The following is a 22052-nucleotide window of genomic DNA, read 5'->3' on the forward strand; positions in this document are numbered from 1 at the left end:
ATAATGATGTAATAATAATCTCTAGAAACAAACAATTAAGCTTAGTTACTGAAAAGAGTCTTATTAAAAATCTTAAAGATCCGATGAGGATATACATACTATTTTCATTCTATTTTTTTAAAATTATATTTTCACAAAAATAAAAAAAAAAAAGTATTTTTTGATAATTTAAATCTTACTTTTTGACAGCCTTTCTGCGGACTACTCTCCTCTGTACCAGTAGATCCAGTCTCTGCGCCATGACTGAAGAGCGTTAACAGACCTTCGGCTCGGTTAGTGCCACAACCTGATGTTTCTGTGCCAGCTATCACGTATTGAAGATAAACAGACCACATTGCACAATATTATGTTGAATACGTACGAACAATCATTTAAACTTGAGTGATTCATAAAATATACCATTTCAAAATAACGGTATAGACAGGTATATGGATGAAAATATTTTTGCATCCACGATTCCTATATCCGGTCTCTGATATTAATTTATGAAGATACTGTTAGTTTCTTGAGGACTAAAATAATAGTTATAACTGAAAATTGAATATATTTAGAGTAACAAAAAGATGACCTTTTAAGAAAACAAAAAAAAAAAATTGAAATTGAAAACTCACTTATAAAACTGGTTGCTGTTATCAGACCATTTGTAAACTTTCAGACGTTTCGAAATTAATTAAAAATAAATTTACTAACAGTGAATCTTGGTATAACTTATTCTTATTTAATGCAAGTTAACTGAAAACCGCAATGTAAACCTAAATTTTAGGTTAAAAGTGATCAAAATTTAGGAGGAAGTCTCCCATATATAAAAATTTCATCGCCGCACAGTGGGAAAATCAACAGTTCAGGAGGACAAAGTCCACTCAAAAAATTGAAATATTGAGGTGTATAGTTATCAATAGTTGGGAAGACGCAAACTACAACTGTTTTGTTTTTTGCATTGTTTAAATGCAATAAAATAAATATACATCTTCCATTATATAAATACATCTTATACCTCAACAATCAAAGGATTAACTTACCACACTAACTGATTGTTCTTTCTAGCTCCTGAATATTAATTATTCATTGAAGATGAACATTTCGATGATAAGTAATAGCAAATTACTTATTCCTTACTTCTTGAATCAATAAAACATTTAGTTAAATTACAGTATATTTGGTATTTAAAAAACTCCTAAGGAGTGTTTTACATGGTTTGTAACTTCAAATCTTTAAGTAATTTTTTGCAATTTTTCACGTAACAGCTGATAAAGTATTTCTTTTTTAGTTTGACTACTAAACCTCCATTTTGAAACGAAATGGCAAATGGTAATGGCTAATTCAGAGATCCATCGAAGAATCGACTAAATATAAAACAAATAAAGAGAAAATCCGCGGATGAATATTTTTATATTCGATTTTCGGATTATAATCCAAAACTGATTTAATAGGATTTTAAGAATCACATCAAATGAGACAAAATTCACCTAATAGGAAAAAAATAAAAATCTCCAACAAAATAATAATAATCTAATAATGCACAAACCTCCTGATTTATTTAATATTTAAAAATATATTAGCAGGATCCAAGAGATGGCATTTGAGATTAAGTGGGAGGTAGTATTTTAAAAGGATATCGAACAATTGATAAAGGACTGATCATGAGAAAGAAAATAATCACGCATTGCAGATTGAAGGGGAGTGAATTGCAGATTTGAATTAATGGAGTAAGATACAAGGACTATAATCGAATTGTATAATATGACAAACGAAGAATATTACTTGTCTATATTGCTAAAGAAAAATAACTTCAATGTCGTGCAGCAATGTGATATGTTCGCACTTCTGCATAATTCGAACAAAAATAGTAGAAAGATATAAACAAAAATAGATATGGTTCAAAGAACATAAAAATAACTTACTATACGTTACCAACCAAAGGGTATCATCAACATAGGTCTTACCTGTAACAAACAGAAAAAAAATTAGTAATTCATAAACAAATTTACGTTGGTAGAAATCTTATACCATAAGAAATATTATATCATTCAATAAAACGTTTATAATTCATTTGGAGACATGAAAAAAATTAATATTATAATAATGATAAGATATCATAAAGATAAAATAAGATTATCATCATGATTATGTTAATACGAATATTAATCATATTCCTTTTGAAATTTAATTTGTTATATGTTTCTAACTTCACAAGGTATCTATGTACAAATGAATTTAAACTTACATTAAATTAATGAACGGTCACATAAATTATCCGATTGATTCATATATTGAGGAGAATTCTAACAAAAGTCAATATATTCACTTTCGGAAAAGTCTTATACACAAATTGATTTGATATATTGTGGAAATAATTCAAATTCATTTTGAAAATGATGATTCATACCACCTATTTGATTCTATTCCATAACAATGATGAGAAACTGATTTGATACTCTGGGCAGCTTTCATGGAATATTAAATAATTATATATTGTAATCAGTCTATTAGCTATTAGACAAAATATACAGTAATTAACGAATATATTTTAAAGTATAAAAGAACATTAAACAAATAAGTTAATTAAAGAGACTTTCTAGATTATAAATAAATTTTACACTACTTGAATGGCGTTCTTTCTTTAAAATCTTATGTATACTTATATAATAGGGACCGGAGTAGCTCAGTGTGTAAGGCGCTGTGCTAATAACACCTAGGATGCAGATTTGAATCCGGATGTGGCTGATAATTATTTATAGTGTAACCGTAGTCTTGAGTCAACCTTGGGGTTGTACAAAAAAAAAAAAAATAATAAAGTACTGAACTCCTAACTCTTCATACGTTGTAGCCGTTCACATTATATTTATATAACAGTTTGGCATTACATTTATAAAACAGTTCTTATTTGACAAAATATATTCTAATAAAGAAAGAATTTTCAATTTTTTTTTTTTCATTATCAATCATGGGTTTTCATCTCGTGATATAACGACTATATTTTTTAGTCAATAAAACTATATGAACTAAAACTAGTAACAATCAATCACTAAAAGTTAACTACAATTAATTCTATAAATCTTGTCTTAGAATTGAAAATACAATACCAAATGATATGTTTTAATCCTGAGAATTTAGAATCTTGACATTGTGTAGGCTTAATGTGTTTTTTTTTCTTCAAAACAACAAAAATTATTTATCGAACTCGACGGGGGCCTTGAGGATTTTTTAATAATCATATAACATATTATAGTAACAATTTTTCTATTCCACGCTCAACAATATTCACATATTTGAATACATCTACCCGTGATTTCCACTTTGTGACTTCTTGAACTGTTCAGTTTCTCAACGTATTTAGCTGCCAAGAATTCCATAAGTATCCAAGGGCATTATCACAACTACATTAAAGATGTAGCGGTACCAAAAGAAAAAATTTGGATATGAACATTTCCTCAATTGGAAAAATAAATGACCATTTAAATGCAGTTTTCACGCTGAATAGAAGTGAAGACAATCATCAAAGTAGACTAGTTTGTTATGTTCGTTAGAACAGTCATTGTTTAACAGTAAGTCGATGTCCCTGTGGGTGACCCACATGATTCTAAGGACACTGCGGTTGTTAACTCCAAGCTGCTAACCTAAATACTTGATAATAAATCATAACCTAAATTAATCAATTTAAGAAAGCGTATTACTTGTTACTAGTTTGAATGCCCTTTATGTGGTGATAACATCAAGAATTTTAAGAGAGTAAAAAGAGGACCATATCGTGAAATGAATCAAATCTTCACCTTTGTAATATGATTGGTGTAATAGGAAACATGGAAATGTTGTGTTAAGGTAGAACAGGATAAATAATATAATTAGTTAGGATACCGAGTAAAACTATTAAAAAAGAAAACAAAGTATGAGCAGCAGAGCTCTGTAACTAAAATTATATGTAACGTGATTTAATTGTTTAGTTAATTAATATTTTAATACTTTTTTTTTCATTAATACCGCAAAAAATGGCGAATAAGAGAATCAATACGAGACCCCGAAAAGCCAGTTCTCTAGCAACAATGCAATGCACATGCAAAATTGTAACCCTATAACTAAATTAAGAGGGTTATGTAGATACGCAAAACATTTAAAAGGCGAAATGACATTTTTCCATAACTAAATTTAAACAGAAATTTATCTCTTTTACGACATTTTTCTTCCTTGAAAACAATCATATATAATAATAATAATGACCAAAGGAAGACGCGATTCACCCACATATAGGAAGGAGAGGGAAAATATATTTAACCGAGATCCCACCCACCAATTTACCCATCCCATGACCATTGATGCATTTTATCACTAAATTTCGTTGCCTACAGTTGCAGTGGTCAATAGCGAAATGACATGAGCTGACATTTTCGATTAATCGGTATAAATAAAGTAAATTATTCTTAATATTTTTGTTATAACTAGCAATTTTAGGTAATATCATTTAACTAATAGGCATCAACATGTTAATATCGAGTTTTGTTGTTAAATTGCTATTATTGCTAATTATTGCACCATAGTAAACTTTGTTATAAAGAATGTTATTTACGGTACACAAAAAAATTAACAATAAATTGTATATTATTCCCTATTGTATATTAGAGTGTAAATGTGACTAGAGACAATATTATTTTATCATTATGTTATTTTATTTATTTATTTTTCATACAGATAGTTTGATTATGTTCATTTTGTTTATTCTTCTGTTTGTATATATTTTAAAAGAGATTTATTTTATTTTATTTTATATTCAGACGCCTAGGAGGATTATTAGGTAGTGAAGGAGAAGCCAGGTTAGAAACAAGTGGATTTGGGTAGTTGAAAAGTTTATCATGGAAGGAATGGTATGTGGTTCTGGCCTAATCGGCAACATTATTAACTGAAAGTAAAAATCAATTGTATAAGTAACAGGTGGTGTAGGGAGTGACAGAAATAAAATATTTATTGTTAAAAGAGTTAATTAATTTTGAATAATTAGTCTATGGGAAATTGTAGATGTGCCTATTGATGATGATGATGATGGATGTTAATAATAACAAGGATAGATGATCAAGTGCGTACCAATGAATGAATGTGTGGAAGATGGAATTGAAAAGTGAATTAGAATACACCATACATCAAGTATTATGACTGTTTATTTATATTTGGTATGATGTTTTGTTTTCAACTTGCGCCATGAAGAACGATTGGTGGTATCGACAATGAACCTTCGGGCTCAGTAAGCCTTTAGTATTATTATGATGTTTTGTTTAAATTAATGAATTTATTTTAATAGATTCTTAATTGTATCAAATGCTTATCCAATTGATTCATATAATTTTTTATTCAGAATTATTCCTGAAAGAACCATTCAGATTTATAAATTCACAATATTTTGAAGAAAGTGAACACTGCTCTTTACATGAGCAAAAAGTTTTGTCAGATATATTTAATTTTTATTTCAAACTGTCATTAGTAATAACAAAAAAATTTCCAATCAAATCAAATAACCAAACAACACATACATATATGACTAAACATCAGAAAAATGCAACTGCAGATGGTTTATGTTAAGTTTATGACCTCATACGAATGATGTCACGCAAGGGCATACGAGACGGCATTGAATCCTTTGAACTAACGCTCCTGGTTTTAATCCCCACGACCTATTTCCCAAGGTCTGATCATGATATTGTCCTTCTGGCTCTATGTTGCCTTTTCAACGGTAGCCTTCCCTTTTGCAGAGGAAGTAACGGATTGCTAGAATCCAGGCGGTCTATAGCAGATAGTATTCATCACAACAGTTATCAATCTGAATAGAGGGTTCATGAATCAACCCTGATGAAAAGTGGCGGATCAATGAAAAATATGGATAAGGTAACGAAGCTTTGTCACGTTTTGATAAACCTTATGAAACAGATTGTCTCATGTAGATTACATTGTAAATTAAAAGAAGAGTAAGAACAATATGTGTCACATTAATAATTTTTTTTTCGTACCCTTTAATAAAATAAATTATTACACCATACATATCTAATAAGTGAAATGTGTGGATATATATGCTTTAATAGAGTCCTCTCCCTTTGATTGTCTTGCGGCATTATAAAGTGTTGATATCAGTCCAGCAAAGGTGGTATAGTCAAGCTATAGCCAAAGGCTACGCCATTGCCATATTAATAATAATAATAATAATTAAACAAAATAAAAGAAAAGAAAAAAACATTGACTTTTTACTTTTTAATTTATAGCAAGTCAATCAGGCCACTGTTACCTACGAGGTGTCCACCAGTATACACCTCCAACCCATTTTAAACTCTACAATTAGTGGAAATTCGATTCCATATTCGCTGGGTGATAACTATGGCATGTAGCCTCAGGGACATAACAAAATCGTTTCAGAATTCAATTTCCCTGTAAGAATATTTAGTCAGACATTAATTTTTTTCAATCAGCCGCGGAGACTCAAATACCAGCCATGATGATGACGCCTAAATAAATTAATGCTTCAATTACAACAGAAAATATAATTCTGAGACTCTTTAGGTTTTTTCGATCTTCCATTTTCAAACAAATCATCAAAAACCGTAAAAATATACTGGCGGTTTTCGGCGATTTACACCTACAGGATGCGCCAGGTCAAGAACCACCCTACATGAATTCGTCATAAAACGTATCAACCTAAATATTTATATGTTTTTAGACTTGCTGAAAATAAAATCGATTTTATGATCGTTCGGTTGCACATCAATAAATTTTAAATTTTAGGTTCTCCAAAATATTAGGGTCCCATTAAATGTTTTTGAGTTTTGCTGAACGCATCATTCTAGATAAATCTCGAAATCAGAAAACATTAAGTAGGCATCCTACGAAACCATGAATTATCTTTAATATAAATGTAAATTGGCTATATAATTACACTAATTAAACTAATCAGTCCAGGAAGACAGCACAACTCGTTTACCAATAGTAAAATTCCTCGATAGAACGCCTGAAGAAATCAACTACTAAGAACGATCAATTCAAAACAAACGATAAAAACTAATTGATATCAAAGTTTGCGTGCCTCTCGTGGCATTTAAATCGAAAATTTTTTAGTACTGATTTTTTTTTTTTTTTTCAATTTTGAGTTGCAGTAGTGTAAATATAGTTTTCTTGATTTTTCGAAAACATGAGTAATCACGCTTGGAAATTAATAATCTAAATTTTAATTTTCATCCTAGATAAGCCATGACTAAATAAAATAAACTAATATTTGGCTTTTATATTTTTTTTTTTTTAGAGAAAGAAATACTTTATTCATTCATGCAGCCCAAATACATCGGGTTGCTACATTACACAGCATACTGATCAATCAGTGACTGGACAAATATAAGTTACATATTTTTACATGATATAATATAATAGATAGATAACATTTTTTTTCTTCCACAGTTTTCTTTTACTTTTCTTTGAAAATTAATAACAGTCTACAAACTAACTACAAGTTCTTCGATTTATTCTTTTTTTTTTCTTTCCCTTCTATTTCACAACCCCTATTTCATTTGATCAACAAATTCCCCTATATAACAAATAAGATATTATTTTATACATAATACAATATTTTCTTCTTGTTTTAATTTATTTATTCTTTGAATATAATAAAAGCCCTCAGTCATAATAAAGCAGCCTTAAACTTACACTATGAAGAACGTAAACAAGACCACCATTCTTCCGGTAAATACGAAGAGTAGAAGAGCTACTTAGAGGGAGTGCCCCCTGACCTCGATATCTCTTCCCTTTTTATTTATTTCCATATGCTACCTTCCCTCCTTTACCTTCCTCTGCCATAAAACTACTTTACCGTCAAGGAAATGCTTAAATAAAAAATGTTTTGGAGCGGTTGGTATAATACTGCCCCTTTGGGAATTAAAAATGGAATATTATGCGGTCAGAGAATGGTCTTGCCAAGGTTTGAAGCTATTCCAAGTCCCTCCGCACAACTCTCTTATTAAGAGCACTTTTATAAACACAACAACTTTTCTGACTGTAAAAAGTTTATTGTCATCCTATATATACAGTACAAGATCACATAAATCACAGAGAACATTACACGACAAAAAGGAAACCCGACCTAATAAGATCTTGCTGTCCTAGAAACAAGGCGCTATTAAACAACAAAGGTTAGAGATCTCTTTAACTAACTGATTTCTTGAAATGAGCTAAGTCCAGGTGGAAGGTATCAACAGATTATAGGCTCTATCATACATGTAAAAGTTACTGCTTGAGTGAGCTATCAGCTGATCTACTCGATCGAATACCGCTAATCGAAAAGGTATTTATAGAGGTACTGGACTCAATAAACCTAGTCTTGTTTACGCATTCAGAGAGAGTTATTCCACTTACCTTTTCCGTTTTTATCAATTTTTCCCCGCAAACACGTAATACGTAAATTATATACCCAAAAAAACCACAAAAGGTCAGCGATTCAGTATTTGTACGGTAATACTGTTTCTTGAACAACGGTTTTTCAAAGAAATTATTTCCTTAACATCACGCTCAAACCCTATGTATTTCCCCCAATGAAGGATACTTTATAAAGGTTGGGTGTGCCCCAATAGGGCTCTCGTACCCATAGATTTGAATCATGGTTCAGTATAGCTGTAATAGGATAGATACTTACTCCGACACTACCCTGATGGTATTAGCAATATTTGTCTACCCCATCTCTTATCGATTTTGTTAAAGATTTTTTTGTTTTTATTAATTGCTATCTGAAACCTCAGAAATCTCGCCTTTAAACTCCACACCTTTAAAAACATTTTTCCGAAACATTATTCAACAAAGAATCATGAAAGTTTTAATGATGAAAAATCAACGTATGCTACAACTATTTCGTCTTAACTGTTGTTTTATAGAATACGAACCAACATATTTTTTTTTCTAAATAGGTGAATTTCTTTCTAGATGGCTTGAACGATTGGTTGAATAAGAAAAAGTAGTCTAATCAGTATTAAAACATTAAAAAGACAAACAACAAATAAAATCAGTTTATAATAAATTTTAAAAAAAATTCTACGTCAGAAATAGGTTACAATAAACAAGGGGTTAAAAAAAAAAAAAAACTTTGAATATAATTAAATTTAAAAAAGAAAATAGTTAAAAAATGAGAAAAAAGAAAAATAACCAAAATCTAATAATAAATAAATATTCCACAACTTTAATTAAAAACATGGAATGTCTATTCTCAATTCATTTGGAAGTGATTGAAAAGAAGGGATTTGAGGGTGGGAAGAGTGTTAGAGCGACGAATAAAAGACAGCATGAAATTCCATACGGATGTTAAAACTGAAAATAATTGCTCAGCTATCTAATAGAAATTTGATGCAAAAAATAGTCTAAAAAAAGTTTTCTTTTATTATTTCTAAAAAAAAGAGAAAAAAAATAGGCTGATTTTATTCAATATTATTATAATCTGCTTTCATAGGCTTGCATAAAATTTAATAATTTTAGGATGCCGACTCATTTAACCGAAAAGATTCGGAATCAATAATAATGGAACGACTTCCTAAAGGAAATACAATTGAAACGCTATTGCATTTTTTTTTTTTTTATATTAGAAAGTTTAATCAGGCAATCTTTAACAGAGCGTGTCTCGAGGAGATTACCTCATTCTCTCATTACATTTGTATAATGGATAATGAGATTATTTTTTTATGAATATAGCTGATATGCTAATCACGAGGAAGTAGGAACAGATGACTAGGTTCTGAACTTTCAATATTATTATAACAAGATTCATAAAGAAAAGAACTTTTGGAAATAATTAAAAAAAGATTAGTAATGGACTTGAAATAGTTCAAAAGTTGAAAAACATTTGTACAATTAATATAATTTGAATAATTATGTAATTAGCTACCTATACGCAAACGAGCTATAAATAACAAGAAAACAATATCTATGAACAAATACATATGTTAGATCTTTTAGAAATAAAATATAAGATTAACGATACCAATAATATACAAATTTTATAAACCAATTTTTTCAATACAAGTATAAAGAGGGTTCCTTAATTAAATAAATTCAACTTATAAGAAACGAGTAACCAGTTTTTTGTCTGAATGAGGAGAAGAATAAGAAAAATACATCTTAAATATTGGAGTAGAAACCTGTGTAATTGGCTAGAAAAACGAAGATTGAACTACTGAGATAATAAATAAACTTTTCATGCCCTACATGTTCAGAAAACAAGAAGTAAACCGACGATAACTTTAAGTTTCACCATTTGTGAAATACTCGTTTAGCTATAATTTCTTTTTTACAGTGAAAGGTATTTAATTGAACTAAAAATAAGCGATCAGTTATAGTGTAAAAATAAATAACGACCATATGGGAAAATTTATGTGGGATTATAGCATAGCTTTCTGTAAGAAAGTGGAACTAATTTAGATAAGTGAACACTATATATTTTTTTTTTTATCAGGAGTGAGTAATTTTTATAAATACTACCCAGAACAACTAAGTAATTAAATTGTACGTACATATTCAACATGTTTTGTATCAATTTACTTAGTTGGGTGTGTTGGGACAATTCCACCCCTATCAAAAATATAGCAAAAGCTCAATGTGCTTAAGGTACGCCAAAGTATATTTGAATAGAAAGGAGGGAATTCTGAAATATAATTTTGATTGTACATTGAACCTATAAAGGGAAAACTAATATCATAATAGGACTGTAAGTACACTATACAAAACAAAATGTAACATATAAACAAGCATAAATAGACATACACACATATATAAATTTGCAGGCTTGATTCAGGCACACATACTCACCGACCCTCGATCCCTGTAACGTTTGACAGTACGTCTACAATCTCTCTTAATAATATAAACTAACTAACAAACTAAATTATAGAAACTAACTAGTTTCCGTTTACTTCAGAAACTAACTCATTGTATATTAGTATTATGTTTGAGCTAGTTTGCCCCCCCCCTCCCCAAACTAGGTATGATAAGGCTCCAGCTCCAGTAAAGGACTAAATCTTACTCCTAAGTACAGAGACAATCACAAAATGTTTTCAAAAATGCTTAATTGTATTTATGAAACTAAAACTACAGCTAATTTCAGAGTTTAATCAATAAAACAAGCGTTGCACCTTTCCCTACCGGAAATGTAATGCTCTTTCTCATCATTTAGTTGAATTTTCAAAAACATTAATCGGAATCGAGTTCTTGTAGAAACACTACTTATTACTAAAACGATATATAGAATACTTAATAGTAAGTACTTAGAATAGTAAATCAGTATGTTCAACTTATCCACCGTTACAGACACTAAACCTTGTAAGAAGCTCACATTGAGACAGAACAACGGTTTGGTTACGATATCTCTACGCTCCAGCACCAGTGAGGATCTTTCCTTTTTCAGAATACTGCGGAATCTGTAACCCGTAGCGAAGGTTTTGTAGAAACCGTCCCTAACATTTCCTACCCTCTGGCGCCTCTTTCCTCTAACCATTGCTTGTTGCAGTACTATCCGTTTCGTAGTAAAATAAAGTTATAAAAAAAAAATGTAAATAGTGTTGTTTCCATCAACGAAAGAAAAATGCCACAATACAAGAAGTAAGCGTTTCAGCCTAAAATCCATAGACTAAGGACTCCCGAAAGTTATTTTCGTAAATTAAGCATTTGAATAATAACGCAGCGATCCGTCCTATACAATAAATAATGTCCATAAGTAAATAGTCAAGTATAACTGATTAACATCTTGTTGATTAAGATGGTGAACATCTTCCACTGATCAATGCGAATTTCCAACAGGCTGGAGAAAGTCTGATTAATGAAAAGTTCATAGATTCACAGGTCATACATGGAAGAAGAAGGATGTATATTGGTAAAAACTTAAAATTTCACTCCAATTTCAAAAAATGTAGTTTACACAGTCGTTAGTAATTTTTTATACTCATGATTTTATAAAAATATTTTCGTACAAAGATGGAGTCACTAAGTTGAAATTTATATCTGCGTCCAACAAAATATATAAAAAATGAGTGAATTTTCAGAACATCCAAAACTTTTCAGGTAAAAATACCAAATGACTGAACTAATTAGTAATTGATTGATCCGATTATTAGAGCTTATAAGTTAATTTAAAACAATTATCCATCCCCATACTCAAAAAAAAAAATTAATTAGTCTTTTCTTGTTATGATTTAAATAATAATTAATAATCCGTAAATACTGCACAGCTAAATGAACAATATAGTACAAAAATAGATTATGTTGGTTTATTGTTCATTCTTAAGGGAAAATAATTACTTTTCTAAGAGCAACAAAACGTTTAACAATGGTTCATTCCATAACTGGCAACATCATGATCCCAGAAGATTTTCCTTAAAATAATTCGGATCTAGCCAAGATATATTCGAAGAGTTGAATTGAATATTATTTTATATAATTTATAATCATAAACACTTTCTTGTGACTGGTATTTTTTTTAAAAATAAATAATCTAATTTCTATCCATTTCAGTCTCAACACATTGTATTTTTCATTTCACATTTATTTTATAAAGTTTTAACAAATAGTGACTGTGAATGATAAATGATTTTAATTTTGGTTTTAATGTGAATATTGACTAATTAGAAATTGTTGTTTTGATCTGGGCAGAATAGCCTGCATGAAGTTGAGTTTCTAAATCATATAATTCCAAAATTGTATTAAGATTGTCCCTGAGGATGGCCGGATTGGCCGAAACGTCGGACTTATAAGTGTTGAGACTAAACTGGATAGAAATTAAATTATTTATTTTTAAAAAAATATTATTTTATACTTAAGTTAAAACGAAAATACTTTAGAGTAAGGAAAGAAGTGGCCCATAACCATAAAACATTTTTTAAAATATTATTCGGATCATTGATAATAAAATATCGGATCCAAGACACTACTTAATCTACCAAAACAAATAAATTAGCAATAAATATTTTTAGCAACCTAATCTTTATTCACAGTAGTAATTTTCATATTCCTAATACATTTAAATATAAATATTATACAACACACATAAATACACATATATCAAAGAATCTCAATATTCATATCTTACAAAACAAAATATGGATACCACAATGTCGTCCTTGATATAGAGAGAAAGAGGGACCCACACTAATACATCATGAGACTAAACGGCCCAAGGTCTCGTGATAGATCATCTTTTAGCTTTAGCAGTTATTCGACCTCAAAGACTTTAACTATTTGAAGTTAAGATCATCAGTTTGCCTCTAAGAGGATGGGGATTAGATATGGAGTAATTCATTTCAGTAAATATCCCAATGTAAAACCTCTTTGACCTGTAGCTTCCATAAATAAATGAACAGCTTAAAAATTCCAAATTTTTGGAAGATTAATTCTGAAATTTTAATGATATGATTTGAAGAATAAGCTTGAAATTTCAGATAAATACATATACTCCGTAACGGTAACGCATAGAATACAGTATGGTACACGATTCACGATGTTTATTAAAAGATGCCTTTGATTCTTGTTCAACCCTTGTGTGTATATGACAATGAAGTATTTTTATTACATGACATTATGCAATATCGTTTTATGTGTAAATGATCATAAAAACTTCATAATATGGAAGAAAATTTGAGGGTAACCATTTTCACTTAACATAAATTTTATCTGCTTTAATTTTGGGCACTTAGCATAAAGGATGTTTAGATGTTTTTCATGTTTATTTTAGATATTACAATCAAGATCTAATTTATAGAGCAATTATTAAAAGAAATACTCTAAATTTAGTCAGTAAAATATTCAATCGAATTCCCATAAAAACGAATATAGCTCTACTATTCACAAAACTCTACTGAATATCTAACTATAAATGGATTACATAATCAGAAAATCCGCAAAAACGCTTGCAAATCAACTTCATCACCATATTGGGCTAGGATTCCTGACGTTGCTACCCAGTCAAAAAGACAAGGACACTCCAAACAGGACGGAAGAGGTCACGTTGGAGAATATGATGACGGGATGAAATCATTCTCTGTGACCTTTCCCCTTCCAATGGCTCCCACCAAGGCAGATCAGAAGCTCCAAATACATTAATAAAGGTTAGTAAATGCTGAATTCGATAAAATATAAATAAACAAAATTAAGAATATTACCTTTCTTTTATCAGAAACTTGAAATTTGAGGAGTTTTCTACCAAAAATTAATATATTCCGGACGAGCTAAGGTTTTTTTTTAACAAATTAAAATTCTATAGAAAAAAAATATTATACCAAAAACCTATAGTTTATTTCAAAAAATGAATAGGTGTTACCAATCAACATTTTTTGTCAAAAATTAACTTATCTACATGAGAGTTTCTTACAATAAGTTTTTAATAATAACTTTCTAAACGTGAAAAAGAAATTTTCGTGATCGAAATGTGTTTGTGTGATAGAGTATAGAGACGATGAATTAGACAGGTGAAGTGGTTCCGGAAAAAAAAAATTCAATTGGTCCCGACCAAATTCCTGTTTAAATAATTAAACTATGCGTTTCTGTTATCTTTCTAATCATCATAATTTTCCCTACAAATTTTAATTTTTCCTACTGCTTGGAAAAAAATCATTGTTTGTCCGTTGAAACCCTCTGTTCCCTACCTAGCCTTTGATTTCAGATTTATCTATATTGTTTCTAGCCAATCAAAACCTCTCGAAAAAGTAGTCAATTCACAGCTTAATACTTTCTGTGAACAAAAAACTCTCCTCATTGCTCTCCACTCCGATTTCCGATGCCAATATTCCAACCTGTTTTGACAAAAAAATCACCTCCATCCAAAAAACCACGTTCTTTTCGATTTGACCAATGCTATCGATTCAGTCAATCATAACATCCTCCTTTCCAAACTCCAAAACATCTCCCTATCAAATAGTGTCTTAATCTGATTCCATTTGGCCGACCCATTCAATTTCACACCTCAGTTAAAAAGCTTGCAGCGATTTTTGATCAACGCCAATCCTGGAATGATCATATTTTCCAAATTACCCGAAACTCCATTGTTATCCTTAAACAGTTGATAAGATTCCGTAATTAAATACCCTCCACCTCTATCCCTCCCGAAAAAAAACCCTTCAGCTTCTAGTTCCTTCCCACATTTTTCCCCGTTCTGAAGATGGCTGCCTCGTGGACGCTCTCATGTCTCCAGTTGGTATGCCGAATTAAAGCGGCTTCACTTTCTTTTCCTTCAGAAATACTTCCTTGATCTGCAGCTCTTTAGAGTCTATACACTAAGAAGCCTCCTTATATGTTTAGTTAATAACCCTATATGATCTATTCACCCAGTGTTCCTCTATCCAATTTTTAAATAAGAGATCACAAACTTGTAGATTCCTTCTCATAGAACGGTTTCCTATAAAAAATGCTTTATAATCAGTACTACCTCGTTCTGGAATTCCCTACCCACATCCATCCGCAAGACCTCTTCATTAACCTCATTTAAACATAATTATTTCTCCACCTCTTCAATTATCAATCAATCTGAAATCTGTAACAATCAAACAAGAAGTACTATATTTTTATAGGAAGATTGCTGATTGACCGTGTGTAATGATAAATAGAATATGGTCCGGGTACGGTCAAATAAAATTCAAATAGTAATAACTATTTTAATTGAGCCGAATATAAAATAGTTATTACAATTTGAGTTATGTTTGACCGCACCCGGACCATACTCCATTTATAGTTTTTTTAGTATTTATTTTTATATACAATTTATTAATTTGTTTAATATCTGATTGTCTATCATTTTATTTTTACTTTACGTTATGAGTATTTTTAAATATGAATCTTGAAACTTCAGCACTTTAATTTTTTTACTACTATTTTAATTGTCTAATTATTTAGTTTTTAAACGATTATAACTAAGATATTAACACTCAAATATATTGTGTAGTTATTCTTAGAGAATAAAACGTAGGAGAATAAAATTACTTTTCATTCATTCATTCCAAACGTGAGTATCTTGGATTTTGATAGAAAACTCCACAACTATTAAATTTTAAAAATACCAATAAAATTTTAGAAGAATTGATTTTTACTTTGGAAATTTGTCATCCAAATGAAGGTCATAACACTTTTTTTCAAGTTTTCTTCTACCTAAATTTAAAATATCTTATAAAAATAAATATGGGATTCAATCAGATTAGAAGGACTAAACGTGAAGTCATTTCTATACAATATATTTATAGCTTGTTAGCTGCTGCGTTTTTATACTTTTCCCCCCATTTTCACAGCATACATATTACATATAAACATACTTGATAAGTATGAAATGATACTAAGTTGAGAAAATAGCCAGGGGTTCTTCCTAAAATATTTTATTTTAGGTGGCATCATAATTTAGGTTTCGGGCGACTATTTTTTCTGTAAAACTTTATGTGTTACAGGTACTCTTTGAAGATGGGGAAAACCATGAAACGTCAACAGCTAACATGTTATACAACAAAACAATGGATACAAATGAATGGAAGTTTATTGTTGCCAACATGATTGAAAGTTGAACAATCTTCAAACTAAAGAAGACCAAATATAGGTTAATTAATAAAACATATATTAAATTAATTTTACAGATATTTAGATTGATGTATTAACACATACTGTAATCCTAGAAAACCGAATAGCTTGTAGTACGAGCCATAGAAAAAAAACACAGGTGTTCCTGAAAAGGCACCATCTGCTCATAATTAGATGGCATTGATACAAAAGACAAACATTTCCTTGAATCTAAAAGACTGGTAACACTGAAGGATATTCTTGCAATTCATAGCGATAAAAAAAATAAATAAATCGTAATCATTATTTCATAATTATAAATAACATGATTAAATCCTGGAATCATTTTTAAAGGGATAGATATTACAATAAAATAATATTGATAATTTTGGGGTTATTTATTAAAAGTACAATATTAAACTATACTGCAGCAAAAGTAATGTTTGCCGACAAGTAATCATGTTACAATTTTTTTACATTATATAAAAACGTATATGAACGCAGTATGGTTCGTTATTTTATAATTACTACTGAAAAAATAGAAGAACAATACATTTTAAATAAATGAAAATAAAAGTAGATATTAAAACATTAACACGAGGTTAAAAAAATGTTATATAATAATAGTTAACATAAAATAAATACAAAAATAACATCAAAATAAAATTAGAGTAAAGAAATTAAGATGGGATATCGCAAGGAATATGTAATTTTATAAAAAGAATATATAACTTCAGTAAATTATTTAATTTGTTTTAAATTCATCTTCAAATATTTTCAACAGTTCCAATAAGGTTATAAACAACACTAAGAGATTGGTGATACTAACTAAAACAAAAAAAAATAAATTTAAAAAAATCTTAATTCTTATCCAGTAATTGAGGCATGAAAATAAAAAAGGCTGTAAGTACCGAAAAACTAGTTTTGAGAAAACAGCCTTTTCCATTTCCATGCCTCGATTAATTCTAAATTTTTTGGTCATACAATAATAGTTTCCATTTTTTATGAATCGAATACAAATTTTATGAATAGAAAATTAAAGTTTTTGTCCTCTCCATGTTTTGTTTTTTTAGGCTTGAATTGTTGAAAGATTATTGAGGATTTTTTTTTCCTGAGAGAATAATGTTGTGATTAAGTTCAAGTAAGTGACTTCTGGTTGAAGGTAGAACAAATCAAACATTTTAATATTTTAAAAGTTATCATTTTGTGAGTAACCACGTTTTACGACGAAACGCATCAAATGTGCTCAAGAATCGTAATGATTTCACGTACATTAAGTATACTTATTATTAAATATAATAACCAATTATATTGCATAATCATCTGATTGAAATTAAATTTTTAACATAAATCGCATCAAAATTTATTAAAAGGTTGGTCGAAAAAATTATTTTAAAATCAAGCTAGGAATACTTCTGTGCTAATCTTAAAAACAGACCTGATACAACACGAAGGTAATATCTAGAAGTGGACTGAAGTCAAGTTGACAGTTAATATTGGATGCCATTTGGCACTAACACAACATAGCTAACAAACAAAAAAAGTATATATAATGCTACGTCACCAAATAATTAAAACCAGTTGATAAATATCATTTCCATACTTATTAATATATCCTATATTTATACTTATATATTACAAGATATATAGAAATATTAAAAGTTAAATAAATACCAGTAATCGACTATTAGCTAAATTTATTTTGAACTTCTTACTACGATATTCGTCAACTAACGTAAATAACATAAATCTAACAGATACCCTAGAAAGCAGAATCGCGAGAGGTTTCAACGGAAAGTCCTCCATAAAATTACAGGAGCGTTCTGGGATCTGAGCCTTAACCCATGGAGGAGAAGAAGTAACAATGAACCGCTTGCAGAGACTGGTTAATCAATATCGGACGATATGGAGGGAAGGAGGTTAAGATGGGTGGGAAATATAGCTCGAACTAATCCATCAGGACGCCTCTACACAGCAATGAATTGCCGTATTGTAGGCAAGAGACCACCTAGGAGATAAAAAACCAGATGGATAGACAGAATCAACAAAGACGCGAGAGTTGCATGCAGCAAACTGGAAAGCAGTAGCCCAAAATAGGCAGGCGTGGAGAAGGCTTGTTCGGGGGGGGGGCAAACATCTACAAGGTCTGTAGAGCCAATAGAAAAAAAAATTCAGAACTCAAAACTTCAGATGTATAATTAATTTTAACTCGAGATATATATTTGAAGTAAACTATGTCGGTGTGTTTTCATAGGATAATATACTAAAGTTTCCAGCTCGTAAAAATCTTCATTTCGATTATACAAAAAAATGATTTCTGAAACAAGACGTAATTGTTCCATGGAATTAATTTGATGTTTCTAATAATAACGAAAAAATAGAAATGATTAATTTAAACAGCTGATTGAATGATCCCATACACATAAATAGTACATCGTTGATAGAACATAAAGTGAGTCATATGCATTAGATAGTGTACAATAATAAATACTAAAAATATATTTGTCAAGCAAAATAACATCCCATACATCATCCTTTATTATGGAAAAATCATTGTCTAATAATACTGTTTATTATTTGTATTTTCTATTCCATAAATAAATTATATAACTTATACATGATATATTTACTTATATAATTTTCATTCAATTCTTAATGTCTTGCTGAACACATTAAACGTACAATGCTTAATTTTTATTATACAATATGGAAGTATAATACAATGAATGTGCTATTATATCTAACAATTAAATTAGATAGATATAACATAAAATTCCAAAAGAGAAAATCTAAAAAAAAAAATTAATACAGCTGATCTTGATGCTAGAATGCAATTTGATAAATATTAATAAAATACAAAACAAAAAAAATATAAATGTACTAACATTCTGATCAGAAAATATAATGCCTATGATATTTATAATCTTCTTTTAATGCATTAAAAACTGAACAAAGTTCACCAAAGAATAATGAAATGCTAAACATAATCATATTAGATTAATATCTTTAAGACAATAGGAGTCCAAGAAGAGAAAACCCGAAGTTATTTTACTCTAATGTTTGATTATTTCAATGAAAACTGTATTAATATTGAATGAATATAGTTGACCGTCTGGAGTAGATTGTAGCAAGATAGGTATCAAAACAGTAAAAGAAAACTATTTGTTGTCTACCAACGTTACGCCCCACTTTGATAGAGCTTTCATTTCAATCTGACAGCCCTGCAAAGTGGGGCCAAATTTTGGTTGGGGAAATTGGGGTTAGCGATAAATAGTTTTCTTTTAGTATTTTGATACCTTTATTGATCGCCACCCGGACTATCTTCCAATAATAGTAAACTATATTCAGTTAAGAGTCGAAATTGAAAGCTCTGCCAGTCATATTTAAGGAGAACAAGCAATGGTAGCTGGTCTAGCAGTTACAAAAAAATCATTTTCGAGTTCTTTCAAGTAAATTTATTCCATTATTTACCGTTAAAAAAAAACAGTGTAATTTTTACCTAGAGCAGATGTTATGAAAAAGTAAATATTGAAATATTTAAGGTGCTCGTCCTCTGAAGTTTATTATATTCGAGAAAAACCTAAAATTTTCCGATTTTTTTTAATACGGAGCTCAATATCCTTAAAACTACTAACAACACTAAAAAAAATTCACACACAAAGTATAGTAAGTTGCCTAAAATATAAGCATATTCTTGATGCGGACTATGATGTTGATAATATAATTGATTACGGGTCTGTGAAAATGAAAAAGAGAAGCAATATTGTAAAATGATTTAAAGAAATTGTTACAAATAAGTCCTTTTCCTTAACGAACAACTGATGACTAACTGTGAAGAATGAGAATTAATTTCGATGGTTTCATAATATTGAATAATAATGATGATTATTTTTATAACTTTTGTTTTTACAATTGTTATATTTAATTTTAATATGTTCATGCGGTTATAATCTAGTTTATTAACAGAAGACAACACCGATTATGAAATAGGCAACTGAACCCATAGCAGTGTAGTTATGAAATTTGTTACATCAACTCCTAAATGAAAAGACAGCTTAAGAAAGAAATAGAAAGTAAGTGCAACAAAAGGAGGTGATGACGTAGGAAAGACTCAATGCAGGGGACAGGTCATTAATGACACATTCAATGTCCCACCGTTAGGATAAAGACTATACCCACGAGGATCATTTTTCATTTCAGAAGAACGGTTTGAGTCTTAAAAGATGAGCATTGACCTTAAGGTAATAATAAATTAAGAGAAATCTCAAAGATATCACACAATCATTCCTGGAAACGAACAATAGCAAACAATGGTTGTAATAGAAGAAACTAAGAGCAACGACCCGAAATTGTACAAATAATCATTCTTGGAATTTATGGCAAGTAGTGGGGGGCAGCAATACTCAATTACTTTCCATTTTGAAAATAATTACAAATAAATTAATGAATAGACAAATCAAATTTATTAAATAAGTAATGTTTTGTTGACTGAACATCTATAGATGTTCATTCAACATCTGTGAAAAAGGAAAATTCAACAAACTTTATGCTCACCGATATCACTTAATGCGGATCCGCAATAATGAAATATATTAAAATCAGGCCTTGTCAAAATTCAGCTTTTGTTTAAAGACTAAAATAATTTATCATTTATAATAAAATATAAATTTAACCTCAATATGATTTATTAATTCGTTTTAAATATCCGACGTTTCGTCCAACTATTATCAAGGACAAACTTAATTTTACTTTCGCATCCTCTCACATTATTCACTAAAAAATTTGCATGTCTAATACATTATAGTCTATAAAATTGTATTTGTCAACTATTTATTTATTAATTCTGTTATTTGCAAATTCTGGTATACTACTATCAAATAACTTATCACTTATTTAAATACATATTATTTAACCTAATTTAGTTGGGTTAAGGTAATAGTTAGGTTGATAGAAGTGTAGCAAAATTTTCCAATAAAAAAAAAAATGATATTAAATGAAATAGCAGAAAAATAGAGGTTAATTGCCTAGATTATACTAGGCAGGGGCAGAATATCTTAAAACTTTTTGAGTGATTAATGTGAGGCTGTCAAATTTAAATTAATATTGTACTTGATAATGGCCAGGTTGGTCGAAACGTCACATATTTAAAATAAATTAATAGAGTGTAGAAACTAAATGAATATATCTTATTATAATAGATAAATAAAACCAGTCTAGAACAAGAAATTAAAATACTACTTTTATAAAAATATAGTTATTTCTAGAATATGATATGTAAATATATTATTACATTATGTAGATAATTAAACCAATTTGAATCGCACATATAAACTTTAAATGTGAATAAAATAGTACCTAACATAATTCTAGGATAACCTTCCGATATACTTTGATGATTTACCTCAATATTAATAAAATATATTCAAACATAGGAGTTTTTTACAAATCATAATTTGAATTAATAAACTGAATTATCATTAAACATTGGAGTCAATGTAAGTATTTTATCAATTTCAAATAACTGTGCCTTG

At 29.4% G+C, this 22052-nt stretch overlaps 1 protein-coding gene across 3 annotated transcripts in view; it reads right to left on the reverse strand.

The window, feature by feature from the left end:
* Evi5 (ecotropic viral integration site 5) overlaps positions 1-22052 on the reverse strand; it is a 265049-nt gene that overhangs the window by 195909 nt on the left and 47088 nt on the right. The window contains exon 1 of one of the 3 annotated variants that reach the window (XM_014437626.2): positions 180-256. The exons of the other annotated variants lie outside the window; for them this stretch is intronic. Coding sequence (XP_014293112.2) covers positions 180-241 — 62 coding nt within the window. The 5' untranslated portion in view covers positions 242-256. Of the gene's footprint in view, positions 1-179; positions 257-22052 lie in introns of those variants that run through there. 3 annotated transcript variants of the gene reach the window in all.

The sequence above is a fragment of the Halyomorpha halys genome, unplaced genomic scaffold, assembly GCF_000696795.3.
Source record: "Halyomorpha halys isolate HHAL.00 unplaced genomic scaffold, Hhal_1.1 Scaffold52.1, whole genome shotgun sequence".
NCBI lineage: Eukaryota > Metazoa > Arthropoda > Insecta > Hemiptera > Pentatomidae > Halyomorpha > Halyomorpha halys.